Source organism: Hippoglossus hippoglossus, chromosome 21 (assembly GCF_009819705.1).
Source record: "Hippoglossus hippoglossus isolate fHipHip1 chromosome 21, fHipHip1.pri, whole genome shotgun sequence".
Lineage (NCBI taxonomy): Eukaryota > Metazoa > Chordata > Actinopteri > Pleuronectiformes > Pleuronectidae > Hippoglossus > Hippoglossus hippoglossus.
In genome coordinates, this window is record NC_047171.1 from 254,449 (window position 1) to 269,238 (window position 14,790).

Here is a 14,790-nt window from a genome sequence, read left to right on the forward strand (position 1 = left end):
GAGGAAACAGGATAAAGGTTGAGACGTACACTCAGGCCAGTGTTCACCTTCTCTTTGTCTTCACGTTCACAGAGGAGGCCGCCAGATTCACCAAGAACCTGTCCAACGTGGAGGGAACAGAGACGGACAGCGTGAAGATGATCTGTGAGGTGTCAAAGGCTGGTGCCGAGGTCACATGGTACCTAGGAGACAAGGAGCTGCCAGAGGGAGGACGCTACGAGCAGATCATGGACGGACGCAAGCGGATCCTGATCATCCAGGATCTGAGGATGGAAGACGCTGGCGAGTACAACTGCAGACTGAGTCCGACCGTCAAGACGTCCGCCACGCTCAAACTGAACGGTGAGGAAACAGAAAAATACGAAGGTTAGAGGAGAGACGTCTACAAACTGACATTATAAAAAATTATCTTCTCTCTCTTCCCCCCCCCCCCCCCCCCCTCAGAACTGGCAGCTGAGTTCATCGCTCGTCCTCAGAACCAGGAAGTGGTGGAGGGTGAGAAAGCCGAGTTCGCCTGCTCCGTTTCTAAGGAAACGCACGAGGTGAAATGGTTTAGAGGTGATAAAGAGGTGGAGTCCGGGGACAAGTACAATACTATCAGCGAAGGAAAGAGAAGGGCTCTTATTGTGAAAAACTGCAAACTGAAGGATGAGGGTGGCTACGTCGCTCTTATCGGCAGCGTCAGAGCGTCAGCTGATCTGTGTGTGATCGGTAAGAATCTTCCTCTCTTTTATTTATGGTTCTTACAGAGCGAAGGTTTGAATGTAACGACTCTTTACTTTGCTGTAGAAAAACTGAGGATCATCACGCCGATCAAAGACACGGAGGTGAAGGAGGGAAGCGAGATCGTGTTTAATTGTGAGACAAACACGGAGGGAGCAAAGGCCAAGTGGCTGAAGAACGAGGAGACCATATTCGAGAGCAGCAAGTACATGATGGCTCAGAGGGACAACGTCTTGTCTCTGAGGATCCGAGATGCTCAGAAGAGCGACGAGGCCATTTACACCATCAGCCTGGCCAATCACAGAGGAGAACAGGCCATGTGCACCGCCAGCGCCAAGGTCGCAGGTAAACTCAGAAAGCTTCTCTCTCTTTATTCCACATGGTTGTTTTTATCAAACTATTCTACACCGAGGTTTGAATTCTCTGCATCATGTTAGAAAGAGTGAACATCCACAATGTCTCTAGTTTAGTTTAACATCAACGAATCTTCTCTATTATTTAAACACTGATCGTCTTTGAGGTGTTTCGCTCTTGTTTTGTCTGACTTGGTTTCCATGCTGCGACTCCTCAGAGGAGAAGCTGAAGTTCCTGGAGCCAATCGAGGACATCGAGACCCAGGAGAAGAAGACCATCAGCTTCAACTGTAAGGTGAACCGGCCTGAGGTGACAGTGAGGTGGATGAAGGCCGGCGTGGAGCTGACGCTCAGCAAACGCATCGTCTACAGAGCCGACGGCCTCAAACACACGGTGACCATCAAGGACTGCGTCATGGGCGATGAGGGCGAGTACACGGCTGTGATCGGAGACGCTAAGTGTGCGGCCGAGCTGATCATCAGCGAGGCTCCGACAGACTTCACCACGCAGCTCAAAGACCAGACCATCACAGAGTTTGAGGACGCGGAGTTCATCTGCAAGCTGAGTAAAGAGAAGGCTGCGGTCAAGTGGTACAGGAATGGACGCGAGATCCGAGAAGGACCCAGGTATCAACATAAAAACATATTTCTCACACGATTTTATAATTTTAAACATATTCAAAGTAAAAACATTGTTCATAGTCGACGAGCAGCAGAGATATTTTATTCTGAAATTAATATGAAGAAAAAGAAACCAACTGTCGGATCAAAGTGTAAACATCAAACCACAGACTTTAAATAAAGATGGCCGACATGATGCCTTATCTAAAGGGAAGCCACATCCCCCTGGTGGCTGATCATGATTCTGATCAGTTTGGTTTTATTTAGTTATTTGATGATATCAAAACAGGCTGAGAAGTCATGATTGACTTTATTAGGGGGTTGGCAACCGATCGTCTTTATTTACAGTTTGTGTTGACAGCTCAGATCAGAATAGATTCACGTTAGTAATGTGTGTTCAGTTTCATGATGAAGGATTTTTATCGTGCGTTTCTCAGATATCACATGGAGAAAGAAGGAAACGTGTGCAGACTGATCATCAAGGTGTGCAGACCTGATGATGAATGTGAATATGCTTGTGGATTAGATGAGAGAAGAACCAGAGCGAGACTCTTTGTTGAAGGTAAAGTCTTCAATTCTCTTCTTTTAAAAACCTCTGAGGTAAAATCTTCATGTCTTCATGTGTGACAGTGTTTTTATTTTCTCTGTCCCGCAGAGACGCCGGTGGAGATCGTCAGACCGCCACAGGACGTGTTCGAACCCCCGGGCTCGGACATCGTGTTCGAGGTGGAGCTGAACAAGGACAGAGTGGAGGTGAAGTGGTTGAGGAACAACATGATCATCGTCCAGGGAGACAAGTACCAGATGATCAGCGAGGGTAAAGTCCACAGACTGCAGGTGTGTGAGATCAGACCTCGAGACCAGGGCGAGTACAGAATCGTCGCCAAAGACAAAGACGCAAAAGCCAAGCTGGAGCTGGCAGGTAAGTCAACACTGAAATGTTTCACCGAAGACTCTTTCGGGTGCCTTTTTATTGACACAGTTTATTACGGTTTATTAACAAGATGATTGTTTCCTCTGCAGCTCTTCCCAAGATCAAAACCACCGACCAGAATCTGGTGACGGATGCCGGTAAACCCTTCGTCATGAGTGTGCCCTACGATGCTTACCCTCGTGCCGATGCTGAGTGGTTCTTCGAGGGCTCGAGTCTGCCCGTCCAGAACATCGACACGTCCGCTGACAAGACCGAGTTCCGTTTGAAGAGCCCCATCAAGGAGGACCAGGGCCGCTACAAAGTGGTCATCAAAAACAAGCACGGCGAGGGCGAAGCGTTCATCAACCTGGACGTGATTGGTGAGTCTAGGGTCAGATTCATGATGCTGTTGTATGTCTGTGGATGTTTTTTTACATTGTGTTGATGGTTTTCAGACGTCCCCGGACCTGTTAAGAACTTCAGAGTGGTCGACACTGCTAATGGAGAGGTCAGTTTGGCCTGGGAGGAGCCTAAGAGCGATGGTGGAAGCAAGATCGTTGCTTACGTCGTGGAAAGACGAGACGTGAAGCGTAAGACCTGGACACTGGCAACAGATCGTGCTGATGCTCTAGAGTACTGCGTCAGTGGCCTCCAGAAGGACGCCATGTACCTGTTCAGAATCTGTGCAAGAAACAGAGTCGGAAGTGGACCCACTGTCGCCACCGAGGATGCCGTTCAGGCCAAGAACAAGTTTGGTGAGTAACAACCAAAGGTTCCCGCTTGTCTTCACACATCTTCACACGTTTATCCAAATCAAATCCTTAACATGTTTTTGTCCTCAGACGTTCCTGACGCTCCAGAGAATGTCACTGTCGCCAGCGTGAACAAGTTCGGTGCCACCGTCACCTGGGAGCCTCCCAAGTTTGATGGTGGCTCTGAGATCACCGCCTATGTGATAGAGCTGCGCGACAGGACCTCTGTAAAGTGGGAGGCGGCCCTGGTCTGCAGCGCCGCCGACCATTCTGCTGCACTGAATGACGTAGTGGAGAACAAAGAGTACATCTTTAGAGTCCGAGCAGAGAACAAGGCCGGCATCGGCCGACCCAGTGCTGCCACAAACCCCGTCAAGATCATGGATCCCATTGGTGAGTGAAAACAAGCTGTTCAGTTTGTAACCTGATGTCTGTAAAACACTCAAAAGGTTGTTTCATTGGATGCTTTGTGTTTTGGCTGCAGAGAGGCCGAGCCCGCCACAGAACCTGAACTACAGCGACCAAATCAGTTCAGCCATCAGTCTGACCTGGGAGACGCCCGCCAGCAACGGTGGCAGCATGATCACCGGCTACATCATCGAGAAATGTGATGAAGGCAGTGATAAGTGGCTCCGCTGCAACGCCAGACTGTGTCCAGATCTTTCCTACCGGGTACACCACGATCACCTCAACCATCTTCTCACATGCTAATTGTTAAAAAAAAACGTTACGTGCTGATGTGAAGGTTAACGTCATAACAACGTTGATCTTTCTCTTCAGGTGTCTGGTTTGAAACCGGGTCAGAAGTATTTCTACAGAGTCTGTGCTGAGAATGCTGCCGGCCTCTCTGATCCAGCCGAGCAGCTCGGACCGCTGCTCGCTGACAACCCTCATGGTACGAGAATCATGAATCATCTACATACGTATAATGAAAACTGTATTTATAGATGTCGTCTCAACAAGCAGCAGGACCAAGAGTTTAAAACCTGATTCAACCAAATTTTATTTTCAATCTCATGTAAAATGTTAGAAATTTAAATGTTATTGATTCAGTAAAGTTATACAAAATTACAATGTCCGCAACCAACATCCTCTTGATGGCAGCAAAACGTTTAACCCACTTTTCTCTAAATGAGCCATAAATCTGGAATGTATTTTTTCTCAACAGTCGGTCCGGCCTTTGACCTCAGCGCCTTCAGGAACGGCCTGGAGGTCATCGTCCCTCAGCCTCTCACCATTAGAGTCCCTATCACCGGGTACCCGACCCCCGTTGCCAAGTGGACCTTCGGAGAGAAGGAGCTGACCACAGCAGACGAGCGCGTCTCCATGGTAACGAAGCCCACGTTCACGGAGCTGACAGTCACACCGAGTGTCCGTCCAGACAAAGGCGCCTACGCGCTGCAGCTGGAGAACGACGTGTCTTCTGTGTCCGGAGAGATTGAAGTCAACGTCATCGGTAACATTAAATTCATTCAATAATTAATGTTTCCTAATAGGTGGTGACAGTAAATAAAGGAAGTAGACTTCTAATGTTAGTTTGTCACTAATCTCCTCTTTGAGTTTTTATTCAATCAAACAAAATGATTTCTTCTTCACCTTTTTTCCCAGCATGCCCCAGTGCTCCTAAGGACTTCAAGGTGGCTGAGGTGACACGTCACCACGTCCACCTGATGTGGGAGGCGCCGGAGCATGACGGAGGAAGTCCTGTTACCCACTATCAGATCGAGAAGAGAGAAGTGTCTCGCAAGACCTGGGCCAAGGTACGTCACTTTAGCTCAGTGATGATGTCATACAGAGCGTTTCTCTCTGTGATGATGTCATTTCAGTTCAATTTTATTTGTACAGTGCAGAATCATAATATACATTATCTCAAGGCTCTTTACAGAGTGAGGTCGAGACCTGCAGCGAAACCAACAATTCCCACTCACACTTGATGATGTCACAGTTTCTCTCTGTGATGATGTCACACTTTCCACGTCACGGTCAAACTTCATCGTTAAAATATTTTTGTTATTAAAAAATGTGTTTTTTTCCAGGTGGCGACTGGCGTCCTGGACCTAGAGCACACGGTGACAGACGTGATTGAAGGGAAGGAGTATCTGTTCAGTGTCATCGCCTGTAACAAGTGCGGCGCCGGTGAACCGGCGTACATCGACGAGCCCGTTAACATCTCTTCTCCTGCCAGTGAGTCGTTCTTCATGTATCTCCATGAGATCTGACATTTTCATTCCGTTTTTCTTATAAAGAATCTCGTAAACATCATGTTTTTGTTTTCGCAGCTGTTCCTGACCCTCCTGAGAACCTGAAGTGGCGTGACAAGAGCGGCAAGAGCATCTTCCTGTCCTGGGAGCCTCCGAAGTACGATGGCGGTGCCCACATCAAAGGTTATGTTGTTGACAAGTGTCAGCGTGGAACCGATAAGTGGGAACCGTGCGGTGACCCCATCCCTGAGCTCAAGTACGTCTTTGAATACATGGTTTTGTGAATTAGTGTTGTTGTGTTTATATTTGTTCATAAGTTGTGTGTAAGTGTTGTGTGTATATTTGTGTAGAAGTTGTGTAGAAATGTTATTATGTGTTTATTTGTGTATAAGTGTAGTTGTGTTCTCTCAGGTTCCAGGTCACCGGTCTGATTGAGGGTCAGTGGTACGCCTACAGAGTGCAAGCGTTTAACAAACTTGGCGCCAGTCGTCCCTGCAGAGCGACAGATGAGATCCAGGCTGTGGACGCTAGAGGTGGGTGGTCTGGAGCGTCTTTATTATTCTTCATCTTTCTTCAGCTGATTCCATCAGAGACAAACAGGAAGGAAGCTTCTTGTCAAACTAAAAGATGACGAGGGGTCACAGAATCAGGATCAGGTGTTAATGAAGCAGAATCTGGAGGTTAATGGATCCTGAGCAGTGATGGAATAAAAAAATATAAGATCAGGAGTAAAAGTGATGAGTTTCAGTAACCAATAGAAATAATGGATTCTTTTCTTTAATGTCTCCAACAGAACCCCCAGAGATCCAGCTGGACGTGAAGTTGCTCGCTGGTTTGACCACGAGAGCCGGGACCAAGATCGAGCTTCCCGCTGATGTCAAAGGAAAACCCGATCCCCGCGTGAAGTGGACCAAGGCCGACCATGTCCTGAGAGCCGACAACCGCATCGCCATTGACACGCAGCCAGGACACTCCAAACTCTCCATCGCGGACACAACAAGAGGAGACACCGCCACCTACATCATCGAGGCTGTCAACACGTGTGGACGCGCCACCGCCACCATTGACGTCAACATCCTTGGTGCAGACTCATATCATTATTTATTCTCTGAACTTTGTTTTATCTCATGCAGAGAAGTGAAACGCAACCATTGTTCTGAAGAAAAGAACTCTAAACAAATTAAAAGTTTGAGCTCGAACAACTTCACAAGAAGTTTCTGCCTCTGAAACAGAGGCGTCACTAACCTGGACCTTTTGTCTGTTTCTCTTTAGATAAACCTGGACCTCCTGCAGCCTTCGATATCTCTGAGATCACCAACGAGTCGTGCCTCATGGCCTGGAACCCTCCCAGAGATGACGGTGGCTCGGCCATCACCAACTACATCGTGGAGAGTCGTCAGATGGACAAAGAGGAGTGGGTGAAGCTGTCGGCCACCATAAAACACACCACGTTCAAAGCCTGTAAGCTCACAGCCATGAAGGAGTACATCTTCAGGGTCAGCGCTGAGAACCAGTATGGAATCGGTGCTCCTGCAGAGCATGTGCCAATCATTGCAAAGTATTCCTTCGGTAAGTTTCTGTTATCTAACTCATTGATAAAAATCATCAATAAAATGTAAAGAACCAATGACAAATATGATTATTTCCCTACCGGTTCAGATCCTCCTGGTCCTCCAACCAGAGTCACACCCTCTGACGTCGCTAAGGACGCCGTGACTCTGACCTGGTTTGAGCCTGATGAGGATGGCGGTAGTCCCATCACCGGATACTGGATCGAGAAGTTCGATCCTGAGAGCGACAAGTGGATCAGATGCAACAAACTGCCCATCAAAGACACAACCTTCAGGTAAATGATAGCGGTCACAAAATGAGTCATGATGAAGAGGAGGTGAAACATCTTTATTTGCGAAGAAACATTGCTGAATGTATTTTTGTGACATGTACGACTACAGGGTGAAGGGACTCCCCACCAAGAAGAAGTACCGCTTCCGTGTTCTGGCTGAGAATCTGGCTGGACCTGGAAATCCTAGTGTGGAGACCGACCCTGTCCTCATCAAAGATCCCATTGGTTCGTCACATCTCCCTCACACTTACTCTGCTAAAACTGAAGTTTAAAATTTAGAAAATGAAACTAAACTGGAGATCATGAGATTAATAGGATTGGGAGGGAGTCGTTGGATCATTAGTAACAGGACTGGGAACTGTTTGATTATAAAATCACGCTCTTCTTCAGATCCACCATGGGCTCCTGGTAAACCTGTCATCAGAGACATCGCCAAGACCTCGGCCCTGCTGGCGTGGACCCGGCCGGAGCATGATGGTGGAGCCAAGATTGAAGGCTATATCATCGAGTTCCAGAAGACTGGAAGTGAGGAGTGGATCCGGATCGCAGAGGACGTTCCTCAGACCGAGCACCAGCTGCAGGGTCTGATGGAAAAGCAGGAGTACTCCTTCAGAGTAAAGGCTGTCAACAAGGCCGGCGAGAGCGAACCAAGCGAGGCCAGCGACCCGGTGGTCTGCAAGGAGAGACTCTGTAAGTTCAGAACATCGCCGTCTGTGAAGCTGTCAGGGTTTTATCCTGGACTTTAAGGTTTAGGTTGTAGGATCACTGATTAAAGTTTAAAGACTCAACACTGGTTGTTTTCTGTTCGACAGATCCTCCCTCAGCTCCTCAGTGGCTGGAGGTGACTAACATCACCAAGATCAACGCCGACCTGAAGTGGCAGGCTCCCAGCAGTGATGGAGGCTCACCCATCACCAACTATGTGGTAGAGAAGAGGGACGTGAGGCGGAAGGCTTGGCAGGCGGTCGACACCACTGTCAAGGAGCTCAAGTACACCGTGAGTCCTCTCAACGAAGGATCACTGTACGTGTTCCGCGTCGCGGCTGAGAATGCCATAGGGACAAGTGAATTCTATGAACTGGAGGACGCCGTGCTCGCCAAAGACACTTTCAGTAAGTTCAGTTATGTGTCAGTGTTTTTGTTTCTCAAGATGCTTTCAGACATGATGAACAGAGAACACAAATGTCCGAGTCTGTGTCTCTGGACATTTTCTGGAACCTTTCCTTCAGGTCTTTGTCCGGCCTCCTGCTGCTCTACAGGCTCCACCCCTCGTCTGAATGTTCCCCACATGTTCCTGTTGTTGTGAACAGAAACCTGGAACCAAACATAACAATAAATATGATGGAGACATGTTTTGACGCCACCTTAACGTGAACAAAGAGTTTAGCTTGAGTTTGCAGTTTTTATTGTTCATACAAAGTTGTTTTATTCACAGGAACACAACTCATCTATGACTCATCAAACCTTAATACATTTTACCTTAAATAATCCTGATCCCAAAGTCAGAATGTTCTGAGAAGAATATTAATGTTTGTCATGTTCTCTGCAGCCACTCCTGGACCTCCTTATGCTCTGACGGTGGTGGAGGTCACCAAGAGACACGTGGAGCTGAAATGGGAAGCTCCCAAGAGCAACGGTGGACGACCTATAACCAAGTAAGACTCAAACCTCTGTCAAACCACATTCACATGAGACACTGAGGAAGAACAGAACTAAAGAAGAGGCCACGAACCAGCACCTGTAAACCCTCTTCCCCGTTTGTTTTTCAGGTACGTGATTGAGAAGAAAGAGAAGTTGGGAACTCGTTGGTTGAAATGCTGCAAGACTCCAGACAAACAGACTCAGTTCAAGGTGACGGATGTAGACGAAGGGTCGGAGGTTCAGTTCCAGGTCAGAGCAGAGAACGAGGCCGGAGTCGGAGATCCGAGCGAACCCACCGAAGTTCTCACCATCGAGGATCCAACCAGTAAGAGATTTATTGTCCTTGACTAAACAGATTTTAGTTGAAAGTAATTTTCTTTTGATTGTTGATAGGTCAAATCACTTGTCCAGTATCAGTATTTAACAGAAAACATGTCAGATGTGTGAACGGACGTTTTATCTCTCCAGGTGCCCCGTCTCCTCCTCTTGAAGTCGCTGTCCCTGACGCCAGCAGGGAGCACATCAATGTCACCTGGAAGCCTCCTACCAAAGATGGCGGCTGCCCGATTACTGGCTACCATGTGGAGGTGGCGGAGGCTCGTCCGGAGCTGAAGTGGCTCCGAGTCAACAACAGACCCATCAAAGAGCTCAAGTTCAGGATTGACGATGGAATCAAACCCGAGAAGAAGTACGTCATCAGAGTTCGTGCCATCAACTCTGTTGGTACTAGTGATCCATCTGAGATCTCCGACAAGGTCTCTACCAAAGATCCAGACTGTAAGTATCCGCACTTCTCGGTTTATTGAAATGGAAAAATGGAACTCTGAAAATGAACCTTGAACAATAATCCTGTCCCCTCATCTCAAGGTGCTCCAACTATGGATTTAGAGGCACAGGATGTGGTTGTGGTTGAGGGTGAGAAGCTGCACCTGAACATCTCCTACAGGGCGATCCCAACCCCCAAGATGATGTGGCAGAAGGACACGGTGGAGTGTAAGGCCGACGACCGTCTCTCCATGACAGTAGAGATGAACAGCGCTCACCTGGAGCTGCTCAAGTGCACACGTGCTGATGCCGGTGCTTATGCCATCACGCTAGAGAACAGTCTTGGAACTGCAACCGGAACCGCCAATGTCAAAGTCATCGGTAAGTTGTCCTAATTATGAAAGTGCTGCAAAACTATGACACACATCTCTTCACGTGTCTTGAGCTTGTATAGTTAATAATTAACTAATAAAAAAAGTCCACACACTTGTCCAGTCTTTTTCAGGTTTTCAGATCAGTTGTTGAACTGAATTCAAGTTTGTAAAAATGTGTTCATCATTGACGATTCATCCTTTAACTTGTCTCCTGAATCGCAGGACTCCCCGGTAAGTGTAAAGACATCACGTCCAGCAACGCCACTAAGAACTCCTGCAAGATCAGCTGGGAAGCCCCAGAGGATGATGGTGGCACGCCCATAATCAGCTTTAGCCTGGAGCGCCGTGAAGCCTCCAAGAAGACGTATATGCCTGTGATGTCAGGAGAGAACGTCCTGACGTGCTCAATCAAAGACCTGTTCATCAACTGTGAGTACTACTTCAGAGTGAAGGCGGTCAACAAGGTCGGAGCTGGAGAATATCTGGAGCTACGCAACCCAGTCATCACCGAGGAAATCAAACGTAAGTTTAGATCAATAACGCAAGACCATGTTAGCATCCTGATATTAGCTTTTAGCTCAAGTACAATTTTACCCAACCACAAGACTCTTGTCTAATTATAATCAACTAATACTTTTCAAAACATCAGTGTCTTATTGTCAAATCAATGCAAAGTGCTGATTTGACAATATGACATCTCTCGTGTCGTCACACGAGAGATGCGTTTTCAGAAATTAAAAATCAAACAAATTAAAAATTACACAAAATAATTGAACCTTTATAAAGTGTGATTGTAGTAGATTAGTTCAGATATTTATTTTCTGTCTAATGTCGACTCCACAGAGAAACCAGATCCGCCCATCCAGGTGGAGGCTCATGACCCAACGTCCAAGTCCATCAGCGTCACGTGGAAGGCTCCGGACTATGACGGCGGCTGTCCCATCCAGGGCTACATCGTGGAGAAGATGGAGAAGGATGGCGACCGCTACGAGAGAGTCACCCCAAGCCTGGTCCCCAGTTTGACCTACGTGGTGACAGACCTGAAGGAGGATATGGAGTATCAGTTCAGGGTCCGAGCCGAGAACGCCGCTGGAGTCAGCGAGCCGTCACGCAGCTCGCAGCTCATCAAGGCCGCAGATCCCGTCGGTACGAGAAACTACAAGCGTTTTATTAATGAAATCAAAAAGGGTTTTTAGCTCCAAACATTATTTATTTATTTATTATTTATTATTTTAATTTTAAACTCTTATTTTATTTTCAGAAAAACCAAAGGTCACCCTCCACGCCCGTGTACAGTCAGGTTTGTGCATCAAGAAGAACGAGGAGATCCGTATCGACGCCTTCATCTCCGGGTCCCCTTATCCTAAAGTCACCTGGATGAGGAACGACGAGGACGTCACCAAAGAGCCAACCAAAACGATTGTTCCTGTGGTGAAGAAGAAGAAGAAGACCAAGGCCAAGGTCAGAGTCGTTACCGGGACGTAAGTCACAAGAGTCACAATGTATTTAAGATTTAAGATTTTAAAATTTGGACTTTGGTCCCTTCAGGTTCCAGAACCAGAGCAGGTGTTTGTGTCTCCACTGCGTGAGCGTCTGGGTCTGGATCAGACCAAGAAGGGTCAGTCTGCACTGATGATCCGCGATGCTGTCAGAGTCGACCACGGAAACTACACCATAAAGGTGGAGAACGTTCATGGCGTCGCCACGGCAACCTGCATTGTCAACGTCCTCGGTAAGACTGAAGTTTATTTATTTATATATTATAAAATATAATATTATTTTCATACAGATGAGTCTCTTATTTTAAAATATTTGAATCTTTAACAGGAACAAGTGGCTTTTACAGTATATATATAAATATATATACTGAATGGCGTTTTGTAAAAATCGAATCGAATTGAAACTCAAAATAAATCCACAGGAAGATCAGAATCTAAACTTTATTTATGTTGACCTGATGCAGACAAACCCGGCGCTCCGATAAACTTCACCTTCGATGACATCAGAAACACGTCAGTCATCTGTAACTGGGAGGCGCCTGAAGATGACGGTGGTAGCGAGATCCTGAACTACATGCTGGAGAAGAGGGACAACAAGAACGATCAGAGCGACTGGATCACCGTCACCTCCACGCTGAAGGGAACCAGCTGCCTCATCACCAAACTCATCGAAGGAAAAGAGTACATCTTCAGAGTCACTGCTGAGAACAAGTATGGCTGCGGACCGCCGTGCATCTCTGAGCCGCTGGTCGCCAAGAACCAGTTCAGTAAGTAAAAACAACAAAATCAGAAAGCTCACATCAAATATATATGATCTTTTTTATTTTTTACTAGAATCCAGCAGCTTTTGATAAAAGAAAAAAATATTTGTATGTTTTAAAAAATTCAATTTCTAAAAGTCACAAGAAAAATGTGTCTTTTTCAATCCCCCACCCCCTCACATTGTGTCCTCCCCCTCAGATGCTCCGGACGCTCCCAACACGCCACGAGTCCACGAGGTGAGGGCGAGCTCCGCCCACATATCCTGGCACGAGCCGAAGGACAATGGCAGCCCAATCCTGGGCTACTGGATCGAGAGGAAGGAGGTGAACAGCAAACACTGGACCAGAGTGAACCGCGCCCTCCTCAACTCTCTGGAGGTGAAGGTCAGCGGCCTGATGGAGGGACTCACCTACATCTTCAGAGTGTGTGCCGAGAACCTGGCCGGCCCAGGGCCCTTCAGTGAGCCCACAGAACGTACCCTCACCATGGACGCCATCCGTACGTTTTTATCATGCAACGTTTGAAGAAAGGAAGAATATTTTTGTTATCATGTGACGTACGCTCAGTTAATGTCTCTGCTCCCCCTCAGTGCCTCCTGGTCCCCCGACGCCATGGATCGTAGACACCGGGAAGAATTCCGTCATGGTGGCGTGGAAGCCGCCGCTGTACAACGGCGGAGGAGACATCCTAGGCTACCACTTGGAAAAGGTGCAGAAACTTTAGTCACAATTCTCAGCTCACATTTGCAGAAAGCGTTGATCTCTTCAGTGTCGTATGGAGAAAAATAAATCTTCAGGGTTTGATGTCAACATCTGACTTTAACCTTTCTGGTCCCAGGTTTTGGCAGGAGAGAAGGACTGGAGTCGCAGCACAGAGTTCAGGTGTAAAGAGCTGACGTACACAGTGACAGGCCTGACCGAGGGAGCAGATTATTACATCAGAGTCATCGCCGTCAACGACGCTGGTCCTGGAGCTCCCGGCGTTACCGAACCTGTCACCGTCATTGAGCCTCAAGGTGAGAATGGGAAATAATAACGAAATAGGAGGTGGTCATTCAGGTGGAATTGGTTTAAGGTTTTAAGAAAAGAAGAATGTTTAGGGTTTTTTATACCTGTCGCTGCCTGTGTCTTGCAGAACCTCCCGCTGTCGACTTTGATGACTCTGTGAAGAACGGCGTCTTCATCAAGGCGGGCGAGTCTCTAAGGCTTCCGGCTGTGGTGATTGGTCGACCCCAGCCAGACGTCAAGTGGGCCAAGGACGAGGGCGAAATTGACAAAGGGAGGATGATTGTGGAGACAGAGGGCAAGAACAGCACTTTGTTCCTCAAGAAGACCGTCAGGGCAGATCACGGAAAGTACCAGATCTCTGGTACCAACAGCAGTGGAACCAAGACGGCTGAGACCAGAGTAGACGTCATGGGTCAGTGTCACAGAAACACACACCAGCATTTATTCATCTGTTCATACCTGTGAAATACACTGAACGCTGATCATACGACCTCCAAACAGTCTGATGTTTATTTTAGTCACGTAAGAATCAACTGAAATGAACTAACCAGGTAACACTTCATCATATTAGAGGAACTCTAAAACTCTCCGTGTTTCTGTAGATGTACCTGGACCTGTGGTCGACCTGAAGGCGGTAACTGTAACCAAAAAGAACATCACCCTCACCTGGTCCGACCCCTTGGACAACGGTGGCAGCGACATTGTCGGCTATGAGGTGCTGAGGAAAGATGCCAAGATGAAACTTTTCCGCCAACCCATTGAGATAGCTTCCTGTAAGTGTGATGTCCAGGGCCTGTTGGCCGGTGAGGAATACGACTTCAGGGTCATCGCAAGGAACAAGTATGGTGATGGAGCTCCTGCTGACCTGGGACCAATCCTGGCTGAGGATGCTAAAGGTGAAGAATTTTTACAGACTGTTGTGTGACAGAATACTGGTGACCTGTTGAAAGGATTGTCCAGTTTGACCAAACTCTCTGAAACTGTTTCAGGAACTCCGTCTGCCCCAGAAAAGCTGCACTACACCGACAGAAGTAATAGCACCATTACTCTGGCCTGGGAGCCACCTCGCACTGACGGCGGCAGCCCCATCAGAGGGTACTATGTGGAGAAGATGAGGTCCGATGGAACAGAGTTTGAAGTGGCCAACTGCAAGATCTTCACAGAGTGCTGCGGAACCATTGAGAGCCTGTCAGAGAACCAGGAATACCAGTTCCGTGTCAAAGCCGTGAATGACGTTGGGGACGGAGATCCATCCAAACCAATCGCCGCGAAGATCCAGGATGATGAAAGTAGGAAGCTTCCTCTTAAAATCCTCATGTTAAAATGTTAAAATTAG

The 14,790-nt window shown here is 47.5% G+C and overlaps 1 protein-coding gene across 1 annotated transcript in view; it reads left to right on the forward strand.

Annotated features, from left to right (window-relative positions):
• ttn.1 (titin, tandem duplicate 1) overlaps positions 1 to 14,790 on the forward strand; it is a 136,947-nt gene that overhangs the window by 53,468 nt on the left and 68,689 nt on the right. The window contains exons 83-119 of the mRNA XM_034573345.1: positions 73 to 342; positions 445 to 711; positions 790 to 1,068; positions 1,295 to 1,703; positions 2,135 to 2,259; positions 2,353 to 2,619; positions 2,721 to 2,990; positions 3,066 to 3,365; positions 3,453 to 3,755; positions 3,847 to 4,034; positions 4,143 to 4,257; positions 4,531 to 4,818; positions 4,971 to 5,122; positions 5,399 to 5,546; positions 5,642 to 5,819; positions 5,975 to 6,096; positions 6,357 to 6,644; positions 6,836 to 7,132; positions 7,223 to 7,409; positions 7,516 to 7,631; positions 7,797 to 8,096; positions 8,219 to 8,518; positions 8,956 to 9,061; positions 9,176 to 9,372; positions 9,516 to 9,824; positions 9,915 to 10,193; positions 10,409 to 10,708; positions 11,030 to 11,332; positions 11,448 to 11,647; positions 11,735 to 11,918; positions 12,150 to 12,452; positions 12,646 to 12,945; positions 13,037 to 13,155; positions 13,285 to 13,462; positions 13,582 to 13,866; positions 14,057 to 14,350; positions 14,444 to 14,743. Coding sequence (XP_034429236.1) covers positions 73 to 342; positions 445 to 711; positions 790 to 1,068; positions 1,295 to 1,703; positions 2,135 to 2,259; positions 2,353 to 2,619; positions 2,721 to 2,990; positions 3,066 to 3,365; positions 3,453 to 3,755; positions 3,847 to 4,034; positions 4,143 to 4,257; positions 4,531 to 4,818; positions 4,971 to 5,122; positions 5,399 to 5,546; positions 5,642 to 5,819; positions 5,975 to 6,096; positions 6,357 to 6,644; positions 6,836 to 7,132; positions 7,223 to 7,409; positions 7,516 to 7,631; positions 7,797 to 8,096; positions 8,219 to 8,518; positions 8,956 to 9,061; positions 9,176 to 9,372; positions 9,516 to 9,824; positions 9,915 to 10,193; positions 10,409 to 10,708; positions 11,030 to 11,332; positions 11,448 to 11,647; positions 11,735 to 11,918; positions 12,150 to 12,452; positions 12,646 to 12,945; positions 13,037 to 13,155; positions 13,285 to 13,462; positions 13,582 to 13,866; positions 14,057 to 14,350; positions 14,444 to 14,743 — 8,826 coding nt within the window. The remainder of the gene's footprint in view (positions 1 to 72; positions 343 to 444; positions 712 to 789; positions 1,069 to 1,294; positions 1,704 to 2,134; positions 2,260 to 2,352; positions 2,620 to 2,720; positions 2,991 to 3,065; positions 3,366 to 3,452; positions 3,756 to 3,846; positions 4,035 to 4,142; positions 4,258 to 4,530; positions 4,819 to 4,970; positions 5,123 to 5,398; positions 5,547 to 5,641; positions 5,820 to 5,974; positions 6,097 to 6,356; positions 6,645 to 6,835; positions 7,133 to 7,222; positions 7,410 to 7,515; positions 7,632 to 7,796; positions 8,097 to 8,218; positions 8,519 to 8,955; positions 9,062 to 9,175; positions 9,373 to 9,515; positions 9,825 to 9,914; positions 10,194 to 10,408; positions 10,709 to 11,029; positions 11,333 to 11,447; positions 11,648 to 11,734; positions 11,919 to 12,149; positions 12,453 to 12,645; positions 12,946 to 13,036; positions 13,156 to 13,284; positions 13,463 to 13,581; positions 13,867 to 14,056; positions 14,351 to 14,443; positions 14,744 to 14,790) is intronic.